General features: G+C 56.6%; 1 protein-coding gene across 1 annotated transcript; it reads left to right on the top strand.

Annotated features, from left to right (window-relative positions):
• Nucleotides 1-8,173: 8,173 nt before the first annotated feature.
• LOC101650626 (neuroendocrine secretory protein 55) lies at nt 8,174-9,292 on the top strand. The gene has a single exon (XM_004717131.2). The coding sequence runs from the start codon at nt 8,520-8,522 to the stop codon at nt 9,261-9,263; it is 744 nt and encodes a 247-aa protein (XP_004717188.1). The 5' UTR covers nt 8,174-8,519; the 3' UTR covers nt 9,264-9,292.
• Nucleotides 9,293-11,587: the final 2,295 nt, after the last annotated feature.

The raw sequence follows: 11,587 nt of genomic DNA, 5'->3' as shown, positions 1-11,587 counted from the left end.
ATTCCACGAGTAGCCCAATAAGAAGAATGCAAACACATTAAAAAAAATGCATGACGTTCCTATAAACCGCTAATAAACCTGGTGAAAACATCACGTAGGAAAAGGGGACCCGTTCGCGACTGCACCCCCAACCCCAAATCCTTGGAGGAAGTAACTTCACAGATGAGAGTGGAGACGTCTACAGAGTTCACACAAATCCTTCATGGGGAAGATGAAAGGACACTCAAATGGATGAGGAGGGAAGCCGGACTTCAGGTGGAAGCTGAAGGCCAAAAGACCACCCTCTTCCCAGTGTCGGGCATAGATGGGCTGCAACTCTGGTAAGAAAATATCCCCAGGCCATTACAGAACCGGGTCAAAAAGATGGTTCTTAAACGTAAACAGAGAAACTAATGGGCAAAACCATCCGAGAATGCAAAGGTCGCAGGCAGGCAGGGTGAAGGCATTCACTTGCTCCAGCAAAGCACAGTGTGGAGCAATGATCGTTAAAACTATGCACAAAGCATGGGGACATGCCAAGGGGAAGGTGCCACAATTTAATAAACTGAACAGGAACAGACTCGCTATCAGCGGACATGTGTACATGCACTTTCATACACACACACATATGGGTGTAATTTCACCCAACGCAAACCGCCAAGGGCAAGGATGTTGTTCAAAACCCTCTCGTTGTAACCGAGGACAAGGTGTGTGCGTGTTTAACTAATTAAGCAGCATTAGACACAATCACAGTAACAAGATGTGAGAAGTAAAGCGTTCCTAACAGTGTGACAACCTCTCTAATTCCTGCAGCTACTCAAGGTCTATCTCCACTGCCTTCACCTGATTTCCTGGAGAGCTGGTAATCAGAAGCACAATTTGGCAGTTAATTAAGCTCATATTGTTCTCTAATTGGGGAGCGGGTAGGAGAGATTCTGGTGGGGGTAGGGCAGATGGGAGCCCTCCTCTCCTGGCTCTTTCCTTGGGGCCCCCACCATCCTGAGCACCCAAGTAGGTGCCACCCCGATTTCCGGTGGAGTCAGCTACGATCTGAGAGCAGCGCCTCACTTGCCTCAGACCAAATCAGAACTCTGACTGGCACCAAGGAAGTCCTTTTTGGCCCGTCCCTCCTCCCTCACGAGGTGCAGAGCTAGGTGAGGAGGGACGCTGGGAGCCCACACAAAGGGGGAGGCTCTCCACTGAGAGTGGTTTCCGGCAACGCCATGGCTGGAAGGACTGTCTAGTGGCCATCGCCGCCTGTAGCAAGGGTCTATTTTTTTGTTTCTATTATTGTTTTCCACTGTGTATCTTTTCCTGTTTTCCTTTTGGGGGATTGCACAGACCTCCCCCTTACTGTATATCACCTCTCCTGTCACCCCAATGGCTACGTGGAGGGCTGCTATGATGGAGTCAGCTCAATGGCAGAGGGAGGGAGGGAGGGAGAGTCTGGGTATTGTTTTGCTCCCTCCCCGTCACCATCGAAGACAATGTTCTCCTGTGCGTGCGTAACTCTTTCCTCGGCTTTTTCTAAGAGTGACCGGCTCTTGACCCAGCACCATGCCTCCCAAGTCCGTGGAAACCATGAGGCGGTCCGTAGCAATCTTCAGTGTTGCAGCACATGCCGTTGCGTGTGCACCACAGCTGGCGCTGGCTTTTCCCCTCATGCACCGATGGACCCGGGGCTTGTCTCCACCCCTGCTATTGAGTCACGTGGGGCTGTGAGCACGGGTGCACGCGAATCTTCCTATCACCGCTAGTATTTCTCTAGGACGGACACGTGGGAGAGGGATTCCTGGATCAGATGGCATTTACTCTGAAGACTAAGGTACACCTGACCCAAGCCATGGCATGTTCAATGGCCTCCTACGCCCACATTCAAATCGATGCATTCCAACTGTGGTGCCATAGGCGAATCTTGAAGGTACCACCGAATGCCACCAGGGCTGTCTTGGAAGTATGGCCAGAGTGCTCCTTCGAGGCAAGGATGGCAAGACGTCCATCTCAGATACTTTGGACCTGTCCCCAGAGAAGGACATCTGGTTGGTAAAGCGGAAGGGCAGCGCAAATGAGGAAGGCTCTTGGCAGGATGGAGGGACCCACTGGCTGCACCAATGAGCTTGGACCTAAAGAGATGGTGAGGATGCTACACAACTTGGCTGTGCGTCACACTAACTGTACACAGGGGGAGCGCCAGGAGTCGGGACCGGCTCGATGGCACCTCACAACAGTATTTCATTATCTACCGTCTCCAGGAAGCACATCGCTCTGTCCAGTGGTGGCCCCGCTTCCCAGCTCCCCCTGCAGTGGGTGAGGGCTCCAGTCTCCCCACCCCCTCTCCAGCCTTGGCCGTTCTCTGACTCACAGAAGTTGCCGTGACTGGCAGTGAAGTGCCCTCTCGCTGCTTCTGATGCACATCTCCTGAATAGCGAATGAGCTCTGGGTGGCACTGCTAAATGCAAGGCCTGAGGTGCCCACCCACCGGCTGCTCCAAGGGGGCAAAGTTGAGGCCATACAGTTGGACGGTCCGGCGCCTGGAGACCCCCCTACACAGGGTGGCTCTAAGCAGATTGGCCCCGGGGGCACTGGGCTAAGGATTTCGAGCACTTTGTCATGTGTTTGTTGGCCCCTGGCTGTCTTCTTGGGTGGCACGTGTGTCCATGTCCTCTGCAGAAGTGGACAGCCGCAGTGAGTGTTCACACCGTGTGTCGCTCAGGCCTGAACTTCAGCTCTCCTGGCTTTGTGTCATGAGGATGCCTGCTTCTGATCGTGAGTCCGTTAGGAGCTGGATCGTCTCAGCCTTGGCGTCCTTGCAGAGAGACGCGCAGCAGGCAGGAGTAGAGAGGAAAGGCTGAGGGGGGGGGCCCCCAAGTGCCGGCCCCCCATGGTGCACTTTCCTTGAGATGGGACTGATTTGATTAGCAACTGGTCCAGACCGCAAGCCTGATTGGTTGAGAGTTCCCTGGCCTCCTGTCGCCGGAGGGGAAGCATGAACCCGACCACCACGGGGCAGGACCAGACCGTCCCTGGACGGTCCCTGCAGAGCCAAGCCAAGCAAGGATAACAAACAAGCACCTTCGAACCCGGTGCAAAGCAAAGCAAAGGGAAGCGACAGCGGATGGGGCTCGCTTCCCTGCCCCCACCCAGTTATCAGGCTGGGCTGATTACAAAGCCCAGACTCATTTGCCTGAATGATAATTGCCTCAATTCTCCACTTCACTCTGCACATATAGAAATGCCCAATCCACCGAGCCTCAGTGACTAGACATGTAAAATTGGTCTAATCATATTTTGAAGGGCTGCAGCTGAAAGGCTTTCTATGAGCGGGGGCCTGAATGGCGACACTGTCAAAGGTTTCTCCCCTCGGGGCTGGCTGCGTCCGTCCATCCGCCCGCCCGCCCCCGCCTTCTGAAGGGGTGAGTCAGAGCCTCGGTGAGGGGGTAGGCACATTGCCGAGGCTCTCTGACAATGCTGAGAGGCTGTCGAGAAGGTGGGGTGACCAAGAGAGCTGAACAAAAGGAGAAAAATCACGAGCCCGCAAAGTCCTGGACAGCTGAGTCCCCTTTGCCATCGGCCACGGGCACTGGTGAGGGGGGCACGTGACACAGCAGGACCATGGGGGCTGGGGCACGGCTGGACAGGGATGTCTCTGCTGGCCATGGGGAAGAGCCCAAGGAGACGGATGGAAACAGTGTTGTTGTCCACCAGACAACGCAGGGTCCACACACTGGGGCAGAGCAGAGAGCCAGCATCCCTTCTACGGAGGGCCTGGACCCTGAAGCCACCTTGGTCCAGAGACCAAAAGCCTAGAAGTGGCTCCTCCCCTGGCAGAGGTGGGTGGGCGGGTGGGTGGTTGTCATAAGTGGGAGAACCCGGATAGGGTGCAATTTGGAGGTAAGGATCCCCGCTCCTTAACAAGCCCTTAGGAATCCTTCTTCAGACCCATCTCACGTTTAAAGCTGACGGCCCACATGCAGGGGACAATCCCAACAGTGGCCTGGCCAAGCCAGCCACACAGAGAAGAGAATGCTTCCCCTACTGCTGGCTTTTAGCTCTTGATATCCCCTCTCCTGCCAATCCCAAAGTCCGGAGCTGTTTGACGACCCTCGCAAACAGCAAAACAGCACGCCCCCGAGAAATGAGCCGGATGCCTGTGTTCCCCCCAGACCTCTTCAGGGCTGGAAGGTCCAACCCCAAACTCTCAGTGCCTGGCTGATGGCCCCAGCAAGCGGTAGGACCAATTTGCAGCTCGCACAGTTCATTTCTACCAAGAAGACCATTTCAGGAGCCTCCCCTATACCTCCCCCTATCAGTGCTTCCCAGGGACTGTCCAGCCAAGACCTTCCAGAGGGGACTGTGCCCAGGAACTGGCTCTTATCTCGTGTCTCGTCTTGGAAAACATGTTGGTGTCTAGGAGACCTGTCTGTGGCAAGCCTTCCCGTCTTCAGAGATATCAAGTGATTCCTGTGTCCCTCCCCCTCCCCAGCACAGGGATGGGCAGCTCTCCTGTGGTGCTCAGCACACCAAAGGAAGATCTCCAAAGGCAATAACATTATCGCCAGATCAACTCTCCCTTGCCATTACTCAGCTTCCTCCTCCTGTCTGGCAAGCCGGAGGCGTGGGAGTCCTTGCTCCGCTCATGTCTGAGGTCTGCTCCTCTCTATCGGGGACACTGATCTTCGAGGCGCGGGTTGGCGGAGGGCGGGAGTGGCGAGACCTGCATAACTCTGCTCTCCCTACAACGCCGGCACAGGGTCTTGATCGCACAAGGGGGGGGCTTGGCGCATGGCTGCTAAGTAGCCAATCCCACTTTCAATCTCTGAGGATGCCATGGGAATGTGGTAGTGGACGGACATAGCTTCCACCAGTGAGCCAGCCAGGGGGCAAAGTGCTCAGAGCTCTGCCCTACGAATCAAAGCTTGGCTGGGTCCGTCGTAGCCTTGCTTGCCCACCTGTTTGCCCGTGTCTTCAAACTGCCACCCTCACATTCCTTCCTGTCACAGAAGTCACTCGCCCTGCCCCACACCTCTGAAATAGAAGCTAAGGCAGAAGACCCTGCCCATCAGGAGTACCCCAGGACCCTCTCCCAGGCCCACCAGGTGCCGCTCACAGAATCGGAGGCCAAGGTGCAGGGGATTCGGGCTCATGAGTCCTATGGAAAACATCTCCAATATGTGGTCATCTGTCCTTTGATTTAAAACCACTTCTGACAAGCAGCCAACAACCTCCCAGCAGCCTATGCTGCTCTGGTCCTAATTGTTGGAATTCTCTTCCCAGGGCTGGGCTGAAACCTGTTGTCACTCTCGCCCGGGGGCTCTAATTTTGCCCATCAGAGCTGCCTGCCTCCTGTAAATCTTAACGACTCTTCCACATGACTATCCTTGCAGAATCTGAAACCAATATTCTTCACAATTCATCCCAATAAGAACCTGATTGTGTGACGCTGCAGTCATGAGCTGGAGAACGGCCCTTTCCTGCCCAACAGGTTTGGGTACCTCCCTCCCTTCCTCCCCAAGGTGATATATGACTGCACTTTATTTGCCGGCAGGCAGGCGAACCCCTTGTCCCCGAGCCTGCTCACACCCGAGGCCGTCCATCACTGGCCTGCCCCTGGTTGAAATTTGCTCTGCGGCGAGCACTGTTTAAAGTCATGCACGTAATGCATTTTAAAGAGCATTCTCTGCACAGACCCATTTGCTCTGGGCAGCTCTAAGTGCTGGTTGGAACAGTGGCATTTCCGCCAACTCATCCCGAGCCTCCGGGAGCCTGTATTGAACGCATGCTCAAGTGTGTCTGAGACTCGACATGGCCGGGGCTCTCCAACGCAATGCTTGGGTTGATGGTGGTTTCTGAAATGCCCGTTGGTTGATCAGAATGCACCTTGTAAGGAAAAGGCATTACTGATGCAGAATTGGGTCCAAAAATATGTATTATGTAAGGTACAATTTTTCTTTTTTAATAACGCAGGCGATCTCGGTGTGTCTGTATGGGTGCCTCGGCTCTGAGCCGCTGTGGCCATTATAGGCACTCTACCTGGAGGCCGGAGTACTGCCTTGGGCATGCTACAGAGACATACGCCACTGCAGCGCTGACAGCTGGCAGGAGTTTCTATTGAAGGGCCTTTATCAGCACCCACGTCCTCCCCGATTTCTCTTTCCTTCCGATGTGCCCTGAAAAGCCACTCGACTGACGTCTTTGTATTCTCTACACTTCCAGTGTGGGTCATTGGAAAGCAGGTAGAGCGATGTTTACAGAATCTTTAGAAGAACTCCCCCTCCTTTCTCACCCACCCCCACACAGTCAGTTGGTGCTGAGGGGTAGCGTACACAGCGCCCCCCAATACCGCTGTGCAACGTCTTTTAACAATAGCCCCATACAGCACATGGTGACTTGCGTCTTAGGGTCTTCCAAGAGTCCATCCGTCTCTCTGCCCCGATGGACACAAAACAGTCTTCTTAAGGAGTATCTCGGAGCAATCGCGCTTCATTAGATCACTCAGTGACGTCGTGTTTCCAACTAGCTTGCAGGACACCAGTCACAGGGCAGACGTGGCCCAGGAGCCAGGTCAAGGACACCTAAGTGTGTCCACCTGCCGCCCCAAGGAAGACAGAAAAACTTCAACACCGCAGAGTGGTAAAGGACCAGCTCTGTGTAGACAGACGGCATCGGGGTGAGCCTTTTCCCGGACCAGGCCCCAGCACCACTAGGGAATGCCCTGGTGGACACCTTGAGGTGGGTGGGAAGTCGAAGAGTTGTGAGAGGTGGGGTCTCTTCATTACGGTTCTCCCTACGGAAGGAGAGATGAAAGCCCAGCCCATGGCCTGTGACTCAGCTCCAGTACCTTGTTGGCCCTCCCATGGTCTCTACAAAGGTGGTTCGGCACTGACGGGCAGCACCTGTGTGTCTGCAGCAGCTGCCTTCTCTACCCGATACAGGAGCTATTGAGACTGCAGACACTCACAACCCACAAGCAGCCATCAGGTTGCAAGGCTGGCTTTCCTGCGCCAAGATCATCCTTGGACTGTCGTCAGCGACGGACGCCAATTCTGTCGTCTTTGAGCTTCAACAACATCCCCTAGTGGTGCCTGGCCATCCCTAGCTCTACTGTTCTGATTCACTCCATCGCTTCTCCCGAAGAACTCATTGACGTAGACTATGCTGGTGAGCAGGAAGAATTCGAGCAAGCGAATCTTCTGATTGGAAACACATTTGAGTCAGAAGCATTCTTTTCTATTTCATGCTTTTGTGTTCTCTACTCTCCTCCCTAGAACAGATCGTGGCCCGGGGTTGGCGTTGAATAGAAACAGGTTGAGTGAATTTACCTGTTGAAGAGTCTAAGTAACAGCAGTCTTGGGGATCACCCAAAGAGACTTCTTTGATAAGGGACCATTTGGAGACCACCTCCACCCCCCACCCCAGAGAACTGGTTGCATGTATCGACTAGCGGGAGGTGGAGGGTGGCTTTGCACAAAAGACTCCTGCTACCTACCAGGTCAAGCTAATGACTGTCTTCCAATGACCAGTGGAGGCCCACGGTGGTCCCCCGACGAATGGCTTTGCCAAGGCTTACCATGACCCGGTCTTTGCTGAAACTTCTTGAGGAAGATTCTTATTGGTCCATGAAACCATTTAACCAAGTGGGAGGGTGGGGGGGTGTTGGGTTTTTTTAAACTCCTAATTACATTCACTGGAACAGATCAGCCAAAGGTGGTTTTCTCAAAAACCAATAGCCACCCCAGGTCACCATCCTCTTAACCATTAAGCCTTCGGGAAAATGCCAGGAGCTAGATCCTTCATTTCCCCCAAAATATTTGCAATCTCATGGTCTGATTTTCACTGGGTTTCGGGCTTTTCCTCCTGGTATCCCTCACCCTGGAGAATTTGGGGAGGGGGGACGCAACCCTGGGAGACCCGCGCCCGGGCACCCTAACCTGTGGCTAGCTCGCTGGGTCTTTTTCTCCAGCGCCCGCCAACCACCACATCCCTCGCCAGCCCCAATCCTTTCAAACAAAGTTCCCTCCTGCCACCTGCCGGCCCGCCAGGGTCTGCGCCACGGGCTCAGCGCCACCGCGCAGCTCGCGAGGAGGGGGGCCCGCCTCCCTACTGCACATGCCCGGCAGAAGTCTGGGCGCGCAACTTTGCTGAACCTCTCCGCCCGTCTCTCCGAGCCTCAGTCTCCTCTTTCCTCTCCCAGGCGAGAGGAACAGCGGAGGCCCCTCTCCGAGTCTCAGGCTTCGAGTCTGGGACTTGGTGAGAGGAACCCGGGAGGAGCTTTCTCCTCCTATCCCTCAGCCCTTCTTTAGCTCAGGGAGGCTGGCAGAGGCGCGGAGCTTTAGAAAGTTCTTAAGTCGCTGCTGCTTTTTCTTTTCTTTTCTTTTCTTTTCTTTTTTTTTCCGCCTTCGGGCTCAGGTGGAGCTGGGATCTTCGGACCCAGCTTCTCATCTTGAAAGGTGTACCGCTCCTCGGCTTCCGCAGCCCAGGCGCGTCGGAGCCGCTCTCTGCAGAGCCAGGGAGCAGGTCGGCCTCTCGGGGTGCGCCTGAGGATGGATCGTAGGTCCCGGGCTCAGCAGTGGCGCCGAGCTCGCCACAGCTACAACGACCTGTGCCCGCCCATCGGCCGCCGAGCAGCCACCGCGCTCCTCTGGCTCTCCTGCTCCATCGCGCTCCTCCGCGCCCTGGCCACCTCCAACGCTCGCGCCCAGCAGCGCGCAGCTGCCCAGCAGCGCCGGAGCTTCCTTAACGCCCACCACCGCTCCGCTGCCCAGGTGATCCCCGAGCCCCCCGAGTCTGACCACGAGAGCGAGGACGCCGACTCCGACCTCGACCTGTCCATCCCCGAGTGTCTTGAGTACGAGGAAGAGTTCGACTACGAGACCGAGAGCGAGACGGAGACCGAGTCCGAACTCGAGACCGACTTGGAGACCGAGCCCGAGACCGCCCCCACCACTGAGCCCGAGACCGAGCCTGAGGACGAGCGCGGCCCCGTGGTGCCCCAGCGCCCCACCTTCGGCCAGTCTCTCACTGAGCGTCTGCACGCGCTGAAGTTGCGAAGCCCCGACGCCTCCCCGAGCCGCGCGCAGCCCAGCACTCAGGAGCCCCAGCGCCCCACCGAGGGGGAGGAGCCCCAGCCTGAGGAAAAGGACCCGCGGGACCCCGAGGAGACCGAAGAACCCAGAGCGGAGGAGAGCAAGCAGCAGCGCCGCTGCAAGCCGCGGAAGTCCGCCCGCCGCGACCCATCTCCGGAGTCCCCTTCCAAGAGGGGACCCATCCCCATCCGGCGTCACTAATGGACGACGCCGTCCAGATTCTCCTTGTTTTCTTTGATTCAGGTTAGTTGCCCATTGCTCAATCGGGGTCCGGAGGGCGGTGAGGGGAGACGGGAGGGCGCGAGGGAGAAGGGACGTGGGTTGGGAGGACCGCGGGAAGAACGTGGGATCGGTTGGCCAGCCCAGGGATGGGGGAATCAAGCAGGGGCGAGGTGGCGAGGGGCCCCCAAACTTCCCCAGGGCGCCAGGGGTGCCCCGGAGATCACAGGCTTGTTGGACGGCGGGCGCATTTTGCGCCCTGCTGGAGACAGCCTTGGGTCTCTGAGCTGGTGCCACTGACCCGCGACTGAATCCTGGATGCGCTTCAGATTCGGAGCTCCGCACACCCAACTGGCACCGGTAAGTCACTTGTGTTCCACACTTTTTCACTCCTAGCAAAAGCGCTGGCCTTGGCCGGCACCTAAAACGTGCTCCTAGCAAGTGCGCGCGCAAACTTTGACAAAGCCAGAGCCACCGCGCCGTAACGACACTGTTGCAATGTGCGGAAAGTAATCCGAATGGGATTGGGTGAAAGCTCGGAGGCCGCCGGCTCCTGGGAAGGGGGGGTAAAAAAATCGCACCGCGCGGCACTCAAGGGGCTCGGAGCCTGGAACCCAGGTCCTGGCTGCCGGACCTCTCGGACCTCGGCGCCTGTGCCCCCGCGGCTGCGCGCGCCAGTCCTGGTAGCCACCCGGCCGAGCGCCAAGCCGGTCGGCTGCAGAGAGCGTGCGCACCTGCTTGTGCGCCCCAGAACAGACATCTCTGGCCGGCCAGCAGCTCCCCACCACCCGCCCATACGTGGAGACCTGGCATAGAAGGTACGCGGGCATCGGGAAGTGCCCCTTTGGGCTACTGGGGTTGGCGACGCAGATTTGGTTACGTCGGGGCATCACCAGTCTTGTGGCGCAGCTGGTCAGGCGGCGGGGCCGGTAGCAGTTTGAGTGGAAAAGGCCGGGGCAGTTTGGGCCATGTCCTGGGGGGACGGGAGAGAGGTTGAGACAGCGGCGAGGTGGTCCTGAGCACAAGGATGAAAAGCGGAACAGGGAACCGGCTGGAGAGGGGCTTTTGTCTTTCTGCTACGACACTCTGCCGCGCGTCCCCTAAACACAGCACCCCTAAACACAGAACCCGGGAAAGGTGCTAGATGCGGCTCTCGATCTTGGGTGGTCAGTCTTTAGGGAGAAGGGAGCCGTGGATAAGGGAGCTTGGGGAGGGGAGGCGGCGCGCACCGGCCATTTTCAGCTCGGATGGAGAGCTAACTTTGAAATCTATAACGTGGTGGCGAAAGTGCGCCGGTGACTGAGCACAAAAAACAGTCGCTAGCAGGTAGCCAACCTCCTGCACAGAGTCTGCCTTGCTCACCAACCGGGGGTGGGGTGGGGGGGCAAGGCAGACAAGTAAAATGTATTTGCAAAAACCTCTCCCGATTTGGGGACTGATGCGCGCTGTATGGCGTTGTGCGCGCCCGCGGGAGCTTTTCTGTTCTCAGAATGATTTGGGGTGGGGTGGGGGGCTGTTTGCGAACCGGCTAGGATCAAAGACCAGCCCGGTGCTTACAATCTTAAGCAAAGGATGCGGCGAGACGAAGATAAATAAATAAAAATACTTTAAAATGGTGCCTCTTCCAGGAGCGCCCCCCAGGAGAGGCGCAGCAGCTTCAGAACTTAGTGTTACGCTACGGCTGGTATATACTGGGGCGGCAGTTGCTCAGCCCAGGGCTTTGCTGGGGTGGAGTGAGGGTCTCAATGTCTGGACCCCCACCCCCCTCCGCCCTGCTAAAGAATTGGTCTCTGGCTGGAAAATGCCCAGGGGAAATGAGGGGTGCTGAAATGGCCCGGGCTGTGAACAATGTCCGCCCGCCCCTTGGATTGGTGGCGGGCTGTTGCCCCCCCCCAAGACTGAATTGTGCCCCCCCCAACCTATGTTCAATAAAGAGGCAAGAGAAGCCAAGTTTGGCTGAATTTGGGGAAGAGGGTATCTACGTTAACAGTGTGGGTGGCAGCGTCATCACCATTGAATTGGGGGGGGGGGAGGTACTGCTGCAAATCTAAGTGTTTACCATTAGAGAAATTAGCATGCCGCCTTGTCGCAGGGTAAATAAACAAGTTTGAAAAAAAAAGGAAAAGATCTTCGGTGACTAGCCCACTCCTCTCCCCCACCTCGGTCTGTTTCTCACGCAGAAGCATGCGCACAGGGGCGGTAAGCACGCACGAAGACCCCTCTCATGAGGGAGGGTCCTCTTCTGGGAAAATACTCCTCTGCCCTTCGTGGGGCCGGCCCCTTCCCTAAACCAGCAGGGCCAAACT

This window comes from Echinops telfairi, unplaced genomic scaffold (assembly GCF_000313985.2).
Source record: "Echinops telfairi isolate 266 unplaced genomic scaffold, ASM31398v2 ScPeMD7_7413;HRSCAF=8451, whole genome shotgun sequence".
NCBI classification, from domain to species: Eukaryota; Metazoa; Chordata; class Mammalia; order Afrosoricida; family Tenrecidae; genus Echinops; species Echinops telfairi.
This window is presented reverse-complemented; position numbering and strand designations above follow the sequence as displayed.

Bases quoted from the DNA above. Each gene is read 5' to 3' on its own strand.
- LOC101650626 (XM_004717131.2), top strand. From the start codon at position 8,520: ATGGATCGTAGGTCCCGGGCTCAGCAGTGGCGCCGAGCTCGCCACAGC.